The 17,347-nt window shown below is 44.9% G+C and overlaps 1 protein-coding gene across 1 annotated transcript in view; it reads right to left on the bottom strand.

Annotated features, from left to right (window-relative positions):
- Window positions 1-17,347, bottom strand: part of atf6 (activating transcription factor 6) — a 214,223-nt gene that overhangs the window by 126,691 nt on the left and 70,185 nt on the right. The window contains exons 11-12 of the mRNA XM_078407413.1: window positions 10,324-10,434; window positions 5,057-5,156 (exon numbers count right to left, since the gene is read on the bottom strand). Coding sequence (XP_078263539.1) covers window positions 5,057-5,156; window positions 10,324-10,434 — 211 coding nt within the window. The remainder of the gene's footprint in view (window positions 1-5,056; window positions 5,157-10,323; window positions 10,435-17,347) is intronic.

Below are 17,347 nucleotides of genomic sequence, written 5' to 3'. Positions count from 1 at the left end.
CAGGTTCCGTTTCCTCCGCATGCCTTTTGGGATCAACTCGGCAAGCGAGGTTTTTCAGCGTACGATGGAGCAGCTGTTTGCTGGGTTGCCGTGCGCCATCATCGTGGATGACATCTTGGTGTACGGGAGGGACGTCGCTGAGCATGACCGACACCTCCGCCAGGTCCTGGACAAGGCTCGTGAGATCAACCTCAAGCTTAATCGAAGGAAGTGTCGGTTCCGCGTTGAGGAAGTCACCTACGTCGGCCACGTTTTCACGGCGGGTGGCCTGAAGCCAGACCCCGCGAAGACGGCGGCGATCACCGAAATGCCCGCTCCCACTGACGTGCCCGGCCTGCAGCGCTTCCTGGGCATGGTCAACTACTTGGGTAAGTTCATACCCGACCTCAGCGAACTGAGTGCCCCCCTGAGGGAGCTGACCAAGAAGGACAATGCCTGGGTCTGGCTCCCGCACCACCAATCGGCCTTCGTGGCCCTGAGGTCCAGACTCGCACGGACCCCGACTTTGCAGTTTTTCGACCTGAACAGGCCAATTGTCCTCACCTGCGATGCATCTCGGTTCGGCCTTGGTGCTGCCTGCCTGCAGCTCTACGACGACCGACAGCTGCCCGTCTCCTATGCCTCTCGCACAATGACCCCTGCTGAACTGCGCTACGCGCAGATTGAAAAGGAGCTCCTTGCCGTGGTGTTCGCGTGCTCCAAATTCAGAGACTACGTTCTGGGAAAAACTTTCACCATCGAAACAGACCACCAGCCGCTGGTCTCTATTTTAAACAAGCCCATCCACGCAGCCTCGTCCCGCTTGCAGCGAATGATGCTGCAGCTGCAGCGTTTTACATTCGAAATCGTGTACCGCAAAGGCAAGGAGATGTTCGTGGCAGACACTTTGTCCCGTGCCCCACTACCTTCCATTTCCCGCCATCCGTACGAATCGGCTGACCTGATGGTGTTGAACGTCAACATCGTTCCATCTTGGCAGATGCAGTCCCTGGTCACACCCACTGCCGCTGATCCGAACCTTCAACAGCTTAAGGGCGTCATCCGCCGTGGCTGGCCTGAACGACGGTCTTCCCTGCCGGCTGGTGCCGTGCCCTACTTCCTGGTTCGGGATGAACTGGTGCTGCACGCGGGCGTGGTGGTGAAGGGTCACAAGGTTGTGGTGCCGGCTGCGCTGCGAGATCACTACTTCCACACTGCCCACAACGGACACCCAGGGGTGGAGGCCACGTTATCCCAGGCCCAAGCACAGTTTTACTGGCCTGGCATGGTCAAGGAGATCCGGGACAGGGTCTCCGCCTGCGCTGCCTGCAACAGCCTATTACCTCATCAGCAGCGCCAGCCTCTCCTGCAGCAGCCGGCTCCCGAGTTGCCATGGATGGCTGTTGCCGCCGATATTTTCGAGTGGCGTGGCAAACACTACCTGGTCTTGGTGGACACCTACTCCAGCTGGTTCGAGGTGGACCTGCTGCCGTCCCTCACGTCTCCTGCCGTCATCGGGAAGCTTCGCCGCCACTTCTCTACCTTTGGTTCCCCGGCATCTCTCCAGTCCGACAACGGCAGCCAGTTTACCAGCGCCGAGTTTGCTGTTTTCGCAAATCGGTGGAACTTCCGCCACATCACCAGCAGCCCCGAGTACCCGCAAAGCAATGGACTTGCAGAGCGCGCTGTCCGCAGCGCTAAGGAACTGATGGAACGTTGCCGGCTTGACAGTTCGGACTTGTACCTTGCCCTCCTCAACCTCCGCAACATCTCCCGGGACCCCGCGCTCGGTTCCCCTGCCCAGCGCCTCATGTCCCGCACCACTAGACCCCCTATCCCCGTCTCCCAGCAATCCCTGCAACCCACGGCTCGGAGCCCTGCCGCTGTCAGGGAGCGCATCACTGAAAAGCAGCTCATTCAGAAGCGCTCCTTTGACAGGTCGTCCCGTCCCCTTCCACCTTTGTTCGCTGGCCAGGTTGTCCGGATGGAGTCGACCTCCGGTCACCACCGGCTGGCCGTGGTCGTCGGCAATGCTGACTCTCCACGGTCGTACCTGGTCAACTACGAGGGCACCGTGTACCGTCGTACCCGCCAGCACCTGATGCTGGTAAACGAGCCTGCACCGCCTCCCGCGATCCCGTATTCACCTCCCGTCCAGTCCGCGGTGCCTGATGTGCCTCCTGCTCCGGTACATCCGCAGTCGCCCCAGCCACCTTCCCCTCCCTCGCCTGCGCGTGCATCGCTTCCCAGTCCTCCTCCTTCCCCTGGTTCCCCAGCCTCTGTACCCGCACCCGTTCATGCTGCTCCTTCGACCGGAGGGGATGGTGGGTTGCGCACCCGCTCTGGGAGAGTGGTCAGGCCGCCTGTCCGGTACGGTGTGTACGAGTAGTCTGCTTGTAGTTTGAGCCTAGCGCATGAGCCGTGGTCACTTTGTTTCCAAGAGGAAGGATGTAGATCAGTGCATGTTCCTTTAACATAGTGACCTCACCACTACTAACCACTCCCCATTGTCTCTGGTATAATTGTAACTTCCCCACCTCCAGCTCGCTCTCTAGTGCCAGTGATGACCACGGACAGCTAGGGCATAATGTATGTGTAGTGTCATTAATAAACTTATATAGTAAAAGACTCTGCCTACGAGTGGCATCCTTTTACAGTTGCCATTAATAGAAACTAGACCAAGTGGACCCGTTGGGCCCATTCCTCGTAGAGAGGGGACAGGGAAGGGGAGAGGGTGTGAGTGAGTGAGCCCTGGACCCAAAGCCTCTCCTGTATTGGTGTAGCACCCTCAACCCCCCAACTCAATCCCCCTTTCCGCCCCTCCTCCCCCACTGACCAACTCCATCCCCCCTCCCCACCCCCACTTGCCCCTCCCCTGCCCCCACTCCCACTTGCTTCTCCCCCACTTGCCTCTCCACTACCCTCACTCCCCCCAGCCCTGCCTCCACCCCAATTTCCCCATCCCCACCCCTATTACCCCCTCCCCCTCTCCTCATCCCTACTAGCCCCCACCTCCCTCCCCTCCCCCTACCCCCACTCTCCCTGCCCGCACCCCACTCTCCCCCACCCCCAATCTTCCCTCCTCCCTACCCCCACTCTCCCCCACCCCCACTCTTCCATCCTATCCACCCTGCTCTCCTCCTCACCCCCACTGTCCCCGCACCCCCACTCTCCTCCCCCACCCCTGCCCATTCCTCCCCCCTTTCTCTCCTCCCCCCCTTCCCCCCCACCCCCACTCTCTCCTCCCCCACCACCCCTTCCCCACCACCCCCACTCTCTCCTCCCCCACTCTCCGCTCTTCCCCACCCCCACTCTCTCCTTTCCCCCACTGTCCGCCTTCCCCCACACCCTCTCTTACCCCGACCCCCAACCCCCCCTCCCCTGCCCCCCACCGTCCCCCTTCCCCACACCCCTCCTCCCCCCACTCCTCACGGCTCCCCGGTCAGTCGGGCGGGTGCCCCCCCCCCTCCTCGAAGCGGGATAGGCAACTACACCTCCCAGCGGTCAGCGCTGCCCGATCTGAGGAATTTCAGGCACGAGGCATGCCGGGACAGGCGGCGGTCCTCCCGGGGGGGTAGCGCATTAGTTAAAGGTCCGGGGGGAGGGAGGGGGTGCGCATTAGTTAAAGGTCTTGAGGGAGGGAGGGAGGGAGGGAGGGAGGGAGGGAGGGAGGGAGGGAGGGAGGGAGGGAGGGAGGGAGGGAGGGAGGGAGGGAGGGAGGGAGGGACGGACGGAGGGACGGACGGACGGAGGGACGGACGGACGGACAGACAGACAGACAGACAGACAGACAGACAGACAGACAGACGAGAACTGTATTCTCACAGTTCCTGTTTTTCCCAAATATGTTGCTGGATAATATAGATTTTTAAAAATAAATTTGTTTCATAAATAAAAGAAACTTCAGACTTTGTTGTGATTTCCAGTTTAAGGAACAATTTGTGTGTTATGTGCCAGGTTACTCCAGCTCCATGTGTCTTTTAGTTTAATTTAATTTAGAGATACAACACAGAAACAGGCCCTTTGGCCCACCAAGTCCGTGCTGACCAACTATCACCCCTACACTAGTTCTATCCTTCACCCTTGGGATAATTTACAGAAGCCAATTAACCTACAAATCTGCATGTCTTTGGGATGTGGGAGGAAATCGGAGCACTTGGAGAAAACCCACGTCGTAACAGGGAGAACGTACAAACTCCGTACAGACAGCAGTGAAGTGAAGATCGAACTTGGTTCTTTCGCACTGTAAGGCAGCAACTCTACCACATTCCTGTTGAAGCACAGGATTAGAGCAGAAAACATTTCAGCAGGATGAAGCCATGCGGTTTCTCAATTGTGCTCTGCCATTCAATTAAATCAGGGGCGATTCATCTTAACCAACAACACCTACAATCCCAACATTCAACTTCCTTGGCCTGTAAGAAATCTATGGACACCAGTAATGTAGATACTTGATGATGGAGCATTCACAAATTTCTAAATTTTATGATTTTTCACCATGAAGAAATCTCTCCCCTGGGTCTGTCCTACATGGTTGTTCCCTGGTCCTGAGAAGTCCACGGCTAAGGCAATTTATTCAAGGTTTTTCTGTTCATTGCCCTAACGTCAAGTCAAGTCAAGTTTATTTGTCACATACACATACACGATGTGCAGTGAAATGAAAGCGGCAATGCCTGCGGATTGTGCACAAAAAAGCTTAATTGTATATCAGAATCAGTAAGACTCACATTTACAAATCTAAAAATGGTAAAATGGTAAAATGGTAATATTTTAAAGAAAAGGCCCAGAAAAGAACAAAAATGTAACAGGAGTTTTAAAATTCCATGCCAACTGAAGATTCAAAAATCACGTTTTGATCGTTTTGTAACTGTCTGGAAACAGACTTTTTTGGCTCCTCTGTATCACATTGACTACAGAGCTCCAAAGTTCTTCCCAAAGCCCACTGACCCTCAATTGCACTCTCATCTCCAAATATAAAGTTCAAATGACTTCTATTTCAGCAAATTTCATGCTCATTTTATTACTGGGATCTTGACAAGCCAAAAAGTGCGTGTTTTTTGTTGTTGCAAGTACATACCGATAAAGTCCGTAATTTATGAAGCATCTTGGATCCTTTCCTCGACTTGTCTCTGATTACTTCATGTCGATGGACCCACCCACGAAGTTCGTCTACAAGCCTGCACCAGCATAATGGAGGAAATATTTAATAAACAGTAGCTTCTTCATCACTGGAGCAGTGACTTGAATATTCTCCACTTTATGACTGGACAACCAATGTCATAGCTATTGGAATGTTTAAATGAATTATGAACTCAATGGAACTTACAACTTGGCAATATGTAATCAGTTAGAGGGATATTGACCAACTCTTTTTATTGCATAAATTTTAAGTAGCCTTTGCTGAGATACATATCGCTTGCAATAATAAATCATTTTTAATTCATCGCTAGTGTATGTGTTTATACTTGGAGGTACATAGTTTAGCTGTGTTGACATATTCCTCAGTAGAAAAATATAATCCAACAGCTAAATTTATGGTCTGTGTAACCCTGAATCTTTCCTGTGCTTTGTTTGCCTCACTTAGGAATGGTTGCATTTACCTTCTATGGGCACTCGACATTTGATTTGCTGCTGGCCTCAATGCTGTCGCCGTTTCGTAAGGTAGGGCAGTTTATGAACAGTGACTGAGCTGCAGGCAGGAGAAATTGAGGGCCTGCCGACAGTGTTGCCCATTGCTGTCGGAAGCTCTTTTCCACTATTTCAAACCTCCTCCGATGATCAGAGACATTTAGAATCAATTGAAAGATATAACGCAAAAACATTAAAATTTGAAAAGTAAAAAAACATTAATTTAATATTGACCGTGGGCCGAGGTGCCTTTTCATGTTCATGTCGTGACCCACATCCCATATCTACCTGTATTTATAACATATTGTGTAAAAATATTATAGAAATTATATCTGAAACTCGTCAAGAACAAAACCTGCACATATTTTTAAAATATGGAAAAAAAACTCCCAAATCTTGTCAATTTTCCGAGTAGTAATTGTCCAATCAAAGCACCTTTGTCATTGAGTCGGTCGCCAATTGACCAATCACGCGCTTTGTTTCAGGCTAGCTAGGCAGGGAGCCCACGTGTCGCTGTTCCTTCACTATTGATGGGTCAAAGTCCTGGAGTAAATCCTGGCAAAATCATGCAGTGCGTGTTCAGAATTCTCTCTCTGAGCTCCCGGAAAGCCGCAGAGAAATGATATCAACAAATTTATTTTAAGAGCCACTGAATACATCCTTAAGAGTTATATGCTGGTGTTATGTTTTCTTAGTGTTTACGTTTCTAATTTAAGTTGACTTTAGAGATGACTTTAGAGTGTCAATATCAGGGATACTGTCACAAATAAGCTGAAGTGTCTATATTGTTCCCTCAGTCTGCTCTGCCATTTACTAGTACCGTGGCCTCATGCTGTATTTGAGCCAGCGACACGTGGGCTCCCTGCCTAGATAGCCTGAAACAAAGCGTGTGATTGGTCAATTGGCAACCGACTCAATGACAGATGTGCTTTGATTGGACAATTACTACTCGGAAAATTGACAAGATTTGGGAGTTTTTTTCCATATTTTAAAAATATGTGCAGGTTTTGTTCTTGACGAGTTTCAGATATAATTTCGATAATATTTTTTCAGTTCCTATGTCGAATATATTCACTGATCGAGAATCTATGATGAGGCAGAAATCTGCTTGGATGAAAAAATGTCTGATTTGTGATGAGCCTGACCAACTAACCTGGCAAGTTTTAGTTTCCTCGACACAGTAAACAATTAGTAACCGTTGTCTATCTGGAATTAAAACAATGTTTAAAATATTTTGGTCATGCTTGTTCAGAATTCTCTCTCTGAGCTCCCGGAAAGCCGCGGAGAAGCCGGGACCGGAGCAGGCCAGAGCGGGCTGATGGAGCCTGGGTCGACGGAGCCTGCGGCTGACGGAGCCTGGGTCGACGAAGCCCGCGACTGGAGCCTGGGTCGATGGAGCCCGCGGTTGGAGCCTGGGTCGACGGAGCCCGTGGCTGGAGCCCGGATCGATGGAGCCCGGGTCGATGGACCCCCGCGGCTGGAGTGCGGTGACTTTTTCTAATTAGCTTAATTAATTAGTGTGCAACTTTTTGCACTGACGATTTATGAATTCCTTCTCAGTGATTTTTTATCTAAATCTGTGCCATATTTCAAGTAATAAACCAGAGATGGGTCACGAAAGTTAAAATCTAGACACGTTTTTGATGTTCGGCCCACGGTCTAATACTAGATTAAACTTACTAAAAACATTCCAGTTGACTAAAATGAAAAGAATGTCAATGCTTCATTTAGTGAAGATCAGTGATCTCATTTAAATGAACAGACATCAGTGAGACGCTTATGGCCAGAAAGGTATCTGGGTGCACAACCCAGAATACTCCAGAGTCACCATAACACTCCCTGATGATTCCAATGACAGAGAGGTCAGATGCACCCACTTCTACTGTCCAATATATATATTTTGTCATTACAATGTGCAGGCGCTGAAGTTTGCAACACACTGACACATCACTATAACCAGATGATGGCTTTCATTAGATGGTTAGTCAGCTGTTTGCTGAAATGTAGTTGATAAGATCCATATTCAATGAAAATGTACAGTCAATGGCCTAAACATGATCATATTGGACAACAGAGACCCAATTTGTTCTTTAAAAATGTTCTGTTTTTCTAATAACACAAAATAACTCAGCAGACACCAATGAAAAGGATTAAATGAAAAAAGGCAAAGACGCAAAAATTACGGTTATACTTCACACAGATAATGTTGACTTGTAGTCGAGTTATTACATAAAAGGAATCAATTAATTATCTCTCTAGCCTTCTAAAACACTGAAGGGTTTCTCAGGTATGTTAACTCCCTTTTGGTTCCAAAGAAAAATGTTTTACAAGGAGATGCAGGCCATCAATTTTTTGGTTTTGCTAATCTGAGAGCCACAATACTTAGAAATAAAGTTCCTTTGATCCACGGCCCGTAAATATGATGTCAGACAAAGATCTACTAAAGACAGACACAAAGCGCTGGGGTAACTCAACGGGTCATGCAGCATCTCTGGAGAAAAAGGATGGGTGATGTTTCATGTCGGGCCACATCTTCAGTCCCGACTGAATCATCACCCATCCTTTTTCTCCAGAGATGCTGCCCGACCTGAGTTACTACAGCATTTTGTGTCTATCTTCGGTACAAACCAGCATCTGCGGTTCTTTGTTTCTACAAAGATCTATTAACCGTGTCCAAACTCTATCAGTCATTCACCCACCAATCCATGATTCTGACTGATCTAAATTGATTCTTATTTAAACAAAACCTTCATTTTGAAAATTCTCAGTTTTACTTTCAATCTTTTTGAGACCAAGATGCCCTTTACCTCCATTCCAATGAACGTGACAATATCTGAAAAACAATAGCCTCTTAGCGGTTCCCAAATTCAATGTGCCCATCTTTTGTGGAATTATTTTCAGTTACCAAGCTCCTGAATTCTCTTTTTGAATTGCTCTGCCTCACAGCCACCTATCCTTTTTGCTCTTTAAAACACATATGTTTGATCATATCGCGCATAGGAGGATGAGGTGTGATCTTATAAAGGTGTATAAAATCATGAAAGGATTAGATCGGGTAGATGCACAGTCTCTTGCCCAGTAGGGGAATCGAGAACCAGAGGGTGTAGAAAAATAACTGCAGATGCTGGTACAAATCGAAGGTATCACAAAATGCTGGAGTAACTCAGCAGGTCAGGCAGCATCTAGGAGAGAGGGAAGAAAGAGAGAGAACCAGAGGGCATAGGTTTAAGCTGAAAAGGGTCCGAGGGGGAACTTTTTCACACAAAGGGTGGTGGGTGTATGGGACGACCTATGGAACGAGGTAATTGAGGCACAATCTTATGATACCGTAGTCAGGTACATGAATATGACAGGTTTAGAGGGAAATAGGCCAAACACAGGCAAGTAGGACTAGTGTAAATGGGATATGTAGGTGGGTGCGGGCAAATTGGGCCAACGAGCCTGTTTCCACATCGTATGTCTCTGTCTGCCCTTTTAATGTGGCTTGAAGACAAATTTTGTTTCATAACAGAGGAACAGAAAATAATGAGTAGTGAATGGGGGGAAGGAGTTTTATTAATTTGGAGCAGGATCGGGCCTCCAAGCCCAAGGCAACAGAAGAAACGTATGTCCAGTCTTTTTATAAATAACCAAAAATTGAGATCTCTATTACTTGTCTCTTGAACAGCTGATTTAAGTACTTCAGAACAACTTAGTTCATCTGCGTGTTTCCTGGAATATGTTACTCTGTTGAAGTCGCTACCTAAATGCAAATTGCTTTTGCTGCTGCTTCAAGGAAGGAAAGGAAGTGGAAGAAATATAAAAAAGCAAACAGGTCAATTGTTCCAGTACTGCACAAGTGCAATGAGCCAAATCCTTTAATGCTTTAAGTTCCATTATTCTGCGAGCTGGAGTTTGTTTAGTTCCCAATCTAAACATGATTAATTAAGACAATCCCTGGCAACAGTTTTGCATTGTAATCCCCTGTGAAAGCCATTTGCAATCTGGGTGGGCTAAACAGACTGAATGTTACATTCCTGTCCAGAGACAACAACTTCGAGAATGTCAGACAAGACCTTAAATGTTTCAATCAGCTGTCTCAGACAGTGCATGGGAATAAATTGTTTGTTTGCACATTGATACAAAAGAATTTTACCATTGGGATGCTGCTGGAAGCATTTCCAAGACAGGTATAAAAGCAAACTCATCAGTAAGCTTTCAAGTTGCTCTAAACAATTGTCTAATTTTCTATTGCTTTACCTGTCCTTTAGCAGCGTTTTACCAAAATCTATTCCATCAGGCCCTTAAAAGTTTGTAAAGATTGACACCCTACCGAAGCTCGAATCGAATTGCCAAGCCAAGCTCATTTTGTCTTTTGAAATGACTGCTCTCACCATCATCAGCAGCACCAACTAATACCTTGTAGTCACCACTGAAGGAAAACATTCAACCAACCATTTGATTCAGTTTGCGAAGTTTGCTTGAGGAACAATTAAAGGCCACAAAAAAGGGGTTTTTAAATTTGTTTGGGAGAACTCTATTTTCATGCTCCCTCTTAAATGACCCTCCTTTGAATGTCCAGGGAAATGAAAATATAATTTAAATAATGTGGAACATCTGATTTCATTGATAGGTATAATTTATGTGTCGAAATGTGCGAAGAAAATCTTACCCCAAAAGCTCTCTTCAAATAAAGAAAACAAATAGCACTTTGAGAACAAACAATGAACTACTCACCGAAGTGACTCAGTCCTGTTGACATGTGGCTGACATGCTCGTTGAACAAAGAGAAGAGGTTCATCCTTTACCACCATGAGATCCTTCTTTTCCGAAATTGAAATTCCATTTCTGAAAGAAACATGGTTTGATTTCATTGCTTTGCTTTTCAGACGAAATAAAACAAACTTCTGCAGAATCGGTCGCATTACCCTCAATGAATGCAAATAAAATCCAGCTGATAGTTCAATTGAGAGATGCATTACCTCCACAGCAAACGCAGATAAATGCATACCATATTTTACTTTTCGGATTCCACCAAAGCAAAATCCTAATTAGTTCCGAACATGCTAAGTTTCCACCGGGTGGCGCCAGCAATGGCTGCCTCGCCAACAGTCTTTCTCGCCCATTCCTTTTTTGTGTTTTATACTCTGTGTTAAATATATGTTTTAGTGTTCTTTAGCTTGTTTTATTTGGGGGGGGGGGGGGTTGTTGGGGAAAACTTTAAAAAAATCTTTTACATCGACGGAGATGCAATTTTTTTCTGTATCGTATCTCCGCCCCCACTGCGGCCGAACATCGTGGAGTTGGCGGCCTCTGCTGGAGACCGATTTCGGGAGCTCCAACTGCGGGTGCCTGCAGGACTTACCATTGTGGAGCTTGCGATCCCCTTGCCAGGGATCGACTTCGGAGCTCGAATTGCGGGAGCCTGTGGACTTTAACATTGTGGAGCTTGCAGTCCCTGGTTAGGGACCCGCTTCAGGAGCTCCAAGCCACAGGAGCTTCGCCGCCCCAGGGCGGGAGCTTCGATCGCCCCGACCCAGGGGCTTTGACCGTCAGCTGCGAGAGCTTCGATCGCCCCAACTGCGGATGATTCGACTGCCCCAACCGCGGGAGAAAAAAAAGAGGGAAGAAGATTGGACTTTACTGCCTTCCATCACAGTGAGGAATGTGGGAAATCCACTGTGGTGGATGTTTAAGAAAATAACTGCAGATGCTGGTACAAATCGAAGGTATTTATTCACAAAATGCTGGAGTAACTCAGCAGGTCAGGCAGCATATCAGGAGAGAAGGAATGGGTGACGTTTCGGGTCGAGACCCTTCTTCAGACTGATGTCAGGGGGGCGGGACAAAGGAAGGATATAGGTGGAGACAGAAAGATAGAGGGAGATCTGGGAAGGTGGAGGGGAAGAGAGGGACAGAGGGACTATCTAAAGTTGGAGAAGTCGATGTTCATACCACTGGGCTGCAAGCTGCCCAGGCAAAGGTGGATGTTTATGTTAACTTTTATGTAGTTGTGTGTCTTGTTGCTTTTTTTAAAAGCATGGCTGTATGCTAAATCGTATATCACTATACCTTAATTGGTACACGTGACAATAAAGGACCTTGAACCGTGAACCTTGAACATAATAATGATAGATGTCACTTTAAGACCGAGGCTTAAAGTCCCATGATGTATGACAACTCTTCTCCTTACAGATGACCTCCCGAGTATGCTTTACTTTCCTCCATGTGGGTAACAAAATTTGGCATTTTGTAACTTAACTGTGTTTACTTATCTGGGTCAATGGAGTAAAAACTTTGTAATAAATGAAGTCATCAATATTATGCCAACAAAATAAATCAAAATAATCTGTTGTGTCACACTTGCAATGCTGTTTCCTGTTGTAACATTAGGAAGCAAGAAACACGAGTTCTGGCCAATGGATATAACCATGATAGATAGCATGATAATCAAAACCCAAAGAGCTGAAAGATTTACCAAGATGGCAGGAAATCAACCAAGTTTGAATTAAATAACATAATTGTCAGTTGAATGAAACCCAAGGTGACGTAAATTGCAGAATGGGTCAAGGGAAAATAACAAAAACAAATTGAGATTGCAGTCATTTTAAAAAAAAGATTACAACAAGAACAAACTTTCAATGAAAACAAACTGCACCTCTTTTAATTGGGATGGAGAATTACTAGTCAATCTCAGGAATAAGCCCAAATTTTCCAACAGTTAACTCTTCACTCTCTCCAATGATTCTGAATAAGAAATAAAACCCGCACAGATCCATAAAAGTAATCAAATATGTCCCTTCAAATGGAGTTCAGTTTTTGTTTACACATCCCTCTTGATGCAAAAAGTAAAGCTCTTTGATATTCAGCAGTCTGCCGTAAATTCAGAAACATTTTCATTAATATTATTACATCCTGTGATTAGGGATTCTGATAAAGATGTATTTTCTGTAACAGCCGATGGAAAACTGGCCAACAGGAATTTAAAATTATGAACTTATCCAGAACTAATTCTACTGGGTTGGCCAGAAATCTGGAGGCAATATAGTAAAATAAAATAAAGCTCAAGTATGAAGAACCAGACCATCCCCAGTCAAAGAACATTCAACATTACAGTAAATGTGCCATTTCACGAGTCACTGAGCTAGGAGTCAAATGTGATACATTTCACAATCTTCACAGAATAAGGTTATTGTTATTTTCCCATATCATCATATATAGATGCAGAAAAAAATAAACATCTGCCAACCATTATTCTACTTGTAGATATGCTTGATGGGCAAGAATAATGAGCCAAGCTGCATTCAAAAGGATATATGCATTGAAACAAGAACTGCAACATTTTCTAACATCCTTTAATTTTATTTTTAGAGATGGCAACAGGCCCTTCGGCCCACCAAATCCACGCCAACCATTGATCAACCGTTCGTACCAGTTGTATGTTATTCCATTTTCCCATCCATTCCCTACAAACTAGGGGGGTTTTAGAGGCCAGTTAACCTACAAACCTGCACATCCTTGGGATGCGGGACGAAATGGGAGCACCCACACGTCACAGGGAGAACGTGCAAACTCCACGCAGACTACATCCGAGGTCAGGATCAAACTGGGGTCTCTGGCACTATGAGGCAGCAGCTGCCCCAGCACCACTGTGCTGCCCTAAAACAAATACTTCTGACTAATGGTTTGTACAAACTGAATTGCTTACATTTGCACTATCTTGGTTAAAACAAATACTTCTCAACAGCCCTAAACAAATATTTCTCCTCAGCAGCCTTTTCACAAAATGGCAACAGTTTTAAAGTAAGTCAACAAACAATTGATTTTAATGAATAATCTGACATTCCATTGACTATCTAATTTCCCCATATCCCAAGTTAGAAAGCTTCAGTTGACAAAACAAAGAAATGTGAACTGCACCCAGAAAATGTTCATCCTTGCAATTCTGTCACTGGTTAAACAAACACAAACCCAAACCAAAACAAGATGTCATTTCACTTCAGTTGTTGGAATTTGCAAATATTTTTTTAATGATTTAAAGCTGAGAAAACAAAAGTTAAGATTATGTGACTGAGATGTGACCAGAGATTAGGGATGGCCATTTGCTAATGATCACTTTTCATGGCTCAGCAGTTTAATTACAATTGAAAATTGCCACGTGCATAAAAACTGCAAAGTAGAATTCTCTCCATGTTTTTTTCCTGCATTTTCAACTGAACTGTGATGCCAATGAAACGCTTTCTCGGAACAAGGATAGGAGGCACAAAAATTTTACTAATATGGGCAACTTTAAAAAAAACTATTGCATCGTAAAAGTTATTAAAAAAAATCATTGTGACTTTAAGTCATGCACTATGATGTTTTTGGCAGATACAGAATGTAGCAAAAGATTCAGATTTGCAGAGACCTCAGTGTACTTAATCTTGAACCTGATCTCCCGGTGGCCGAGTACTTCAACTCCCCCTCCCACTCTGACCTTTCTGTCATGGGCCTCCTCCAGTGCCATAGTGAGGCCCACCACCGGAAATTGGAGGAACATATTTCGCTTGGGCAGCTTGCAGCCCAGCGGTATGAACATTGACTTCTCCAACTTTAGATAGTTCCTCTGTCCCTCTCTTCTTCCCCCCCTCCCAGTTCTCCCACTGTCTTCCTGTCTCCACCTATTTCCTTTCTTTGTCCCGCCCCCGACATCAGTCTGAAGAAGGGTCTCGACTCGAAACGTCACCCATTCCCTCTCTCCTAGATGCTGCCTGACCTGCTTAGTTACTCCAGCATTTTGTGATACCTTCGATTTGTACCAGCATCTGTAGTTATTTTCCTAAACTTGAACGATGATTGTTGTACTCAATGCATTAATTCACAACATTGTTAGGAGAAAGCACCATCTTGTTGAACCACTGAAGCAATGGTTTAATTTGATTGACTGACTTTCTCAAGGATGCTCAAGAATCAAACATGCTCATATAAGGGCGGAATCATATATCGCGCCAATCGCCTAACGTTGGGAACTGTTCTTTCTCAATGTACTTGCAAATATCAGATTTTAACACCACTCCAACAGCTTTATCATCCACAATCATGATCCTGATTCTCTTTCCTGATAATTTTGAACTAAGTTTGTTTTCTCAATCGGCTGCAGCAGGATTTGATCTAATTTGCTGGTTTATTAGTAGAGTATATGACAATTATTCATATCATGCTGATTCAAACTGCTAAACCTGCTCTGATGGTTTTGCAGGACAATGCAGTGAGGTAGCAAAAGACACAGCAAAGAAATCCAGAGGCACTCTAGCAGTTGTCAGTCAGCCAACAGCTCTCCTCAGTATCATAGAGAGAATAAAATCAGCTGATCCTCAAGACACCCAGTTGAAAAGTTAGCGCATTTGAAAATGTGACTGATACGCCTACTGTACCATTTAAAGTTATACATAGTCCTTCTATATACGAAATGCTGCAATGCTACTGTGCCCATAAAAACCACACACCATTATGTTATCATTTCATATGAGAAATGGAATGGAATTATCCAGCTAAATTTTGAATAATTGCAAGAAAACAGATACTAGTCATACAATGCTTAGGGCTATTGTTACCTGAAGGTTTTTGTTTCTCTCATGAGTCACCGATTCCTTTGTACTTAAAATCTGCGAGTGTCAATGTACCCATTCTCGTGAAATAACTGTATCGTCCATTGGGTGTGATGAGCTTTGTTGCTTCCACAAGGTTAAGCAGAAGTTTCCTCAGCAACAACCCAAATTCTTATGAGCAATTGTTACAGTCTGCATTTATCTCCCCAGTTCTCAGAACTATTCTAATTGCCAACATGATCCATGCACTTCTCTGAAACTGCAGCCCTGTTTCGGTGCACAACACAGGCCCATTGTTGTCTTCTTCAACAATCTAAAATCCATCTTCGAAAGTGAACCTTGCCTTTTCTAATATGTAATTTTAAAGCTGAATAAAGCTAAATACCTTAAGAGTACTAACTACTTGTATTAAGTTGTCATTAGATTCAGAAACTTTCTTCCCGATGACAAATTGTGATAGATTCAGGTTTACAGTCTAAGACAGCTTCATAAGTTGTGCAGCATGGTAACAGCCACACAAGGGCATTGGCAAGCATAAACCAAACTGTACTGTGAAATAGTTATTTTCCCTTTCAGCTATTAATACGTCTCCCAAAAATATCACTTGCCATTCATTTCAACCCTTTGCAATTAACTATGCTCCCTAGATTACAATACTGACTAAAAGCTTAAAAAAACCCTCTAACTCATTCCTTGCAGGTCTTCTGATGAACTCTGAGTCAGTATGGTACAGTGGTATCTGAAGTTAAAGTTGAAGTTTAGTTTATTCCCATGTGTGCCGAGGTACCGTGAAAAGCTTTTGTTGCATGCTATCCAGTCAGCAGAAAGACAGTACATGATTGTAATCCAGCCATCCACATTGTACAGATACACGATAAAGGGAATAACATCTGTGCTGTTATTTCTTGCATCATTCTATTAAAATCCAACCATTAGTCAAAAGTCTTTAGTCAAATCTGAAGGAACACAGCAACAAATTGTTTCCCCATTCACTGGCACCACACCTGTTCTCATGCTCCCCCACTTCCCAAACTTCCATCAATTTGACATGTCACTTGCATTCTCTTGAAGGTTCCTTCCATTTCACTATTAATTGCAAAAAAATTCAACCTGACCAGCAACCAGTTTTCTTCGCAGTCTCACTTTTTCCTTCCCATTTTCTCCCACTCCCATCTACCCAATATCTTCTTGTGTACAACCGTCTGTGTATTTTAATCCTCTCACATTGGCCCATCAGTGCCACGCCTACCTAAATAATAGTCCATCAACAGTACCCCAGCAATCTGCATCCTGTATTATCTTTCATGTCCTTTCTCCATTCCCCTCTCCAATGTTACTAAAATATCAATCAAGAAAATAGTTACGAAAAATATCATGTACAAATGACCTGTATAAATGACCTGTTTTCTTTCTCTCTGTATCAATTCTTTCTCTTTGACAGTCCCTCGGGATTGAGGATGACTTGCGTCCACTCCAGTTCTGTGGGTTCTGGGGTGACTGACAGGTGGAGCTTGATGAGATGAGAGGGCCCAATGTTTTTCTTCATTTTACCAGATACATTGATATTGGTTTACAACCTGCCAGGGTACTTGGTTCCTATCAAGAAGGCTTCTCTGTTTATTCAAGTGGTCTTGGACCAGGGTTTACCAGGAGAGTGAGACGGCTGTACTCTTTCAAGGGGGACTTGAAAACATGTTCTGTATCACTCTTAAAACTGGTTGCTGGAATGAAAAGAGTATATGCTCACTTCAGGAGTCCGATGACAGTCATGTTAATGATTTGACCCCATCCATCAAAGTTTGCCAAGCATAATCTTGTTGCTGGGAATATTGCCCTGGACAGGACATTAAAATCAGTTAGTTAATCTGGAGTGTTTAACAGAGATATCATTAGTGGCACTGCCCCAAAGATTTAAGGTGTACTCAGTTTGTCCATGTTACGAAGCACATAGAAAGCAACAATCATGGCTACGTGGCAGTCCATAGCCTGATTTGAGCTCCTGATCTCCAAAAACAACACTCTGCTGATGCTGGAGGTTGCTAACTTACTCTCAATTAGCAAATATAAAAAGTGCTCTTCTATTTTGAGGCTAATACAAAACATCATTTGAACTCAACAGCCTAAAACATGTAAACATTTTTAGCGCAAATCAGACCTGACTGAAAACATGTGAC

Source organism: Rhinoraja longicauda, chromosome 11 (assembly GCF_053455715.1).
Source record: "Rhinoraja longicauda isolate Sanriku21f chromosome 11, sRhiLon1.1, whole genome shotgun sequence".
Classification (NCBI taxonomy): domain Eukaryota; kingdom Metazoa; phylum Chordata; class Chondrichthyes; order Rajiformes; family Arhynchobatidae; genus Rhinoraja; species Rhinoraja longicauda.
This window is presented reverse-complemented; position numbering and strand designations above follow the sequence as displayed.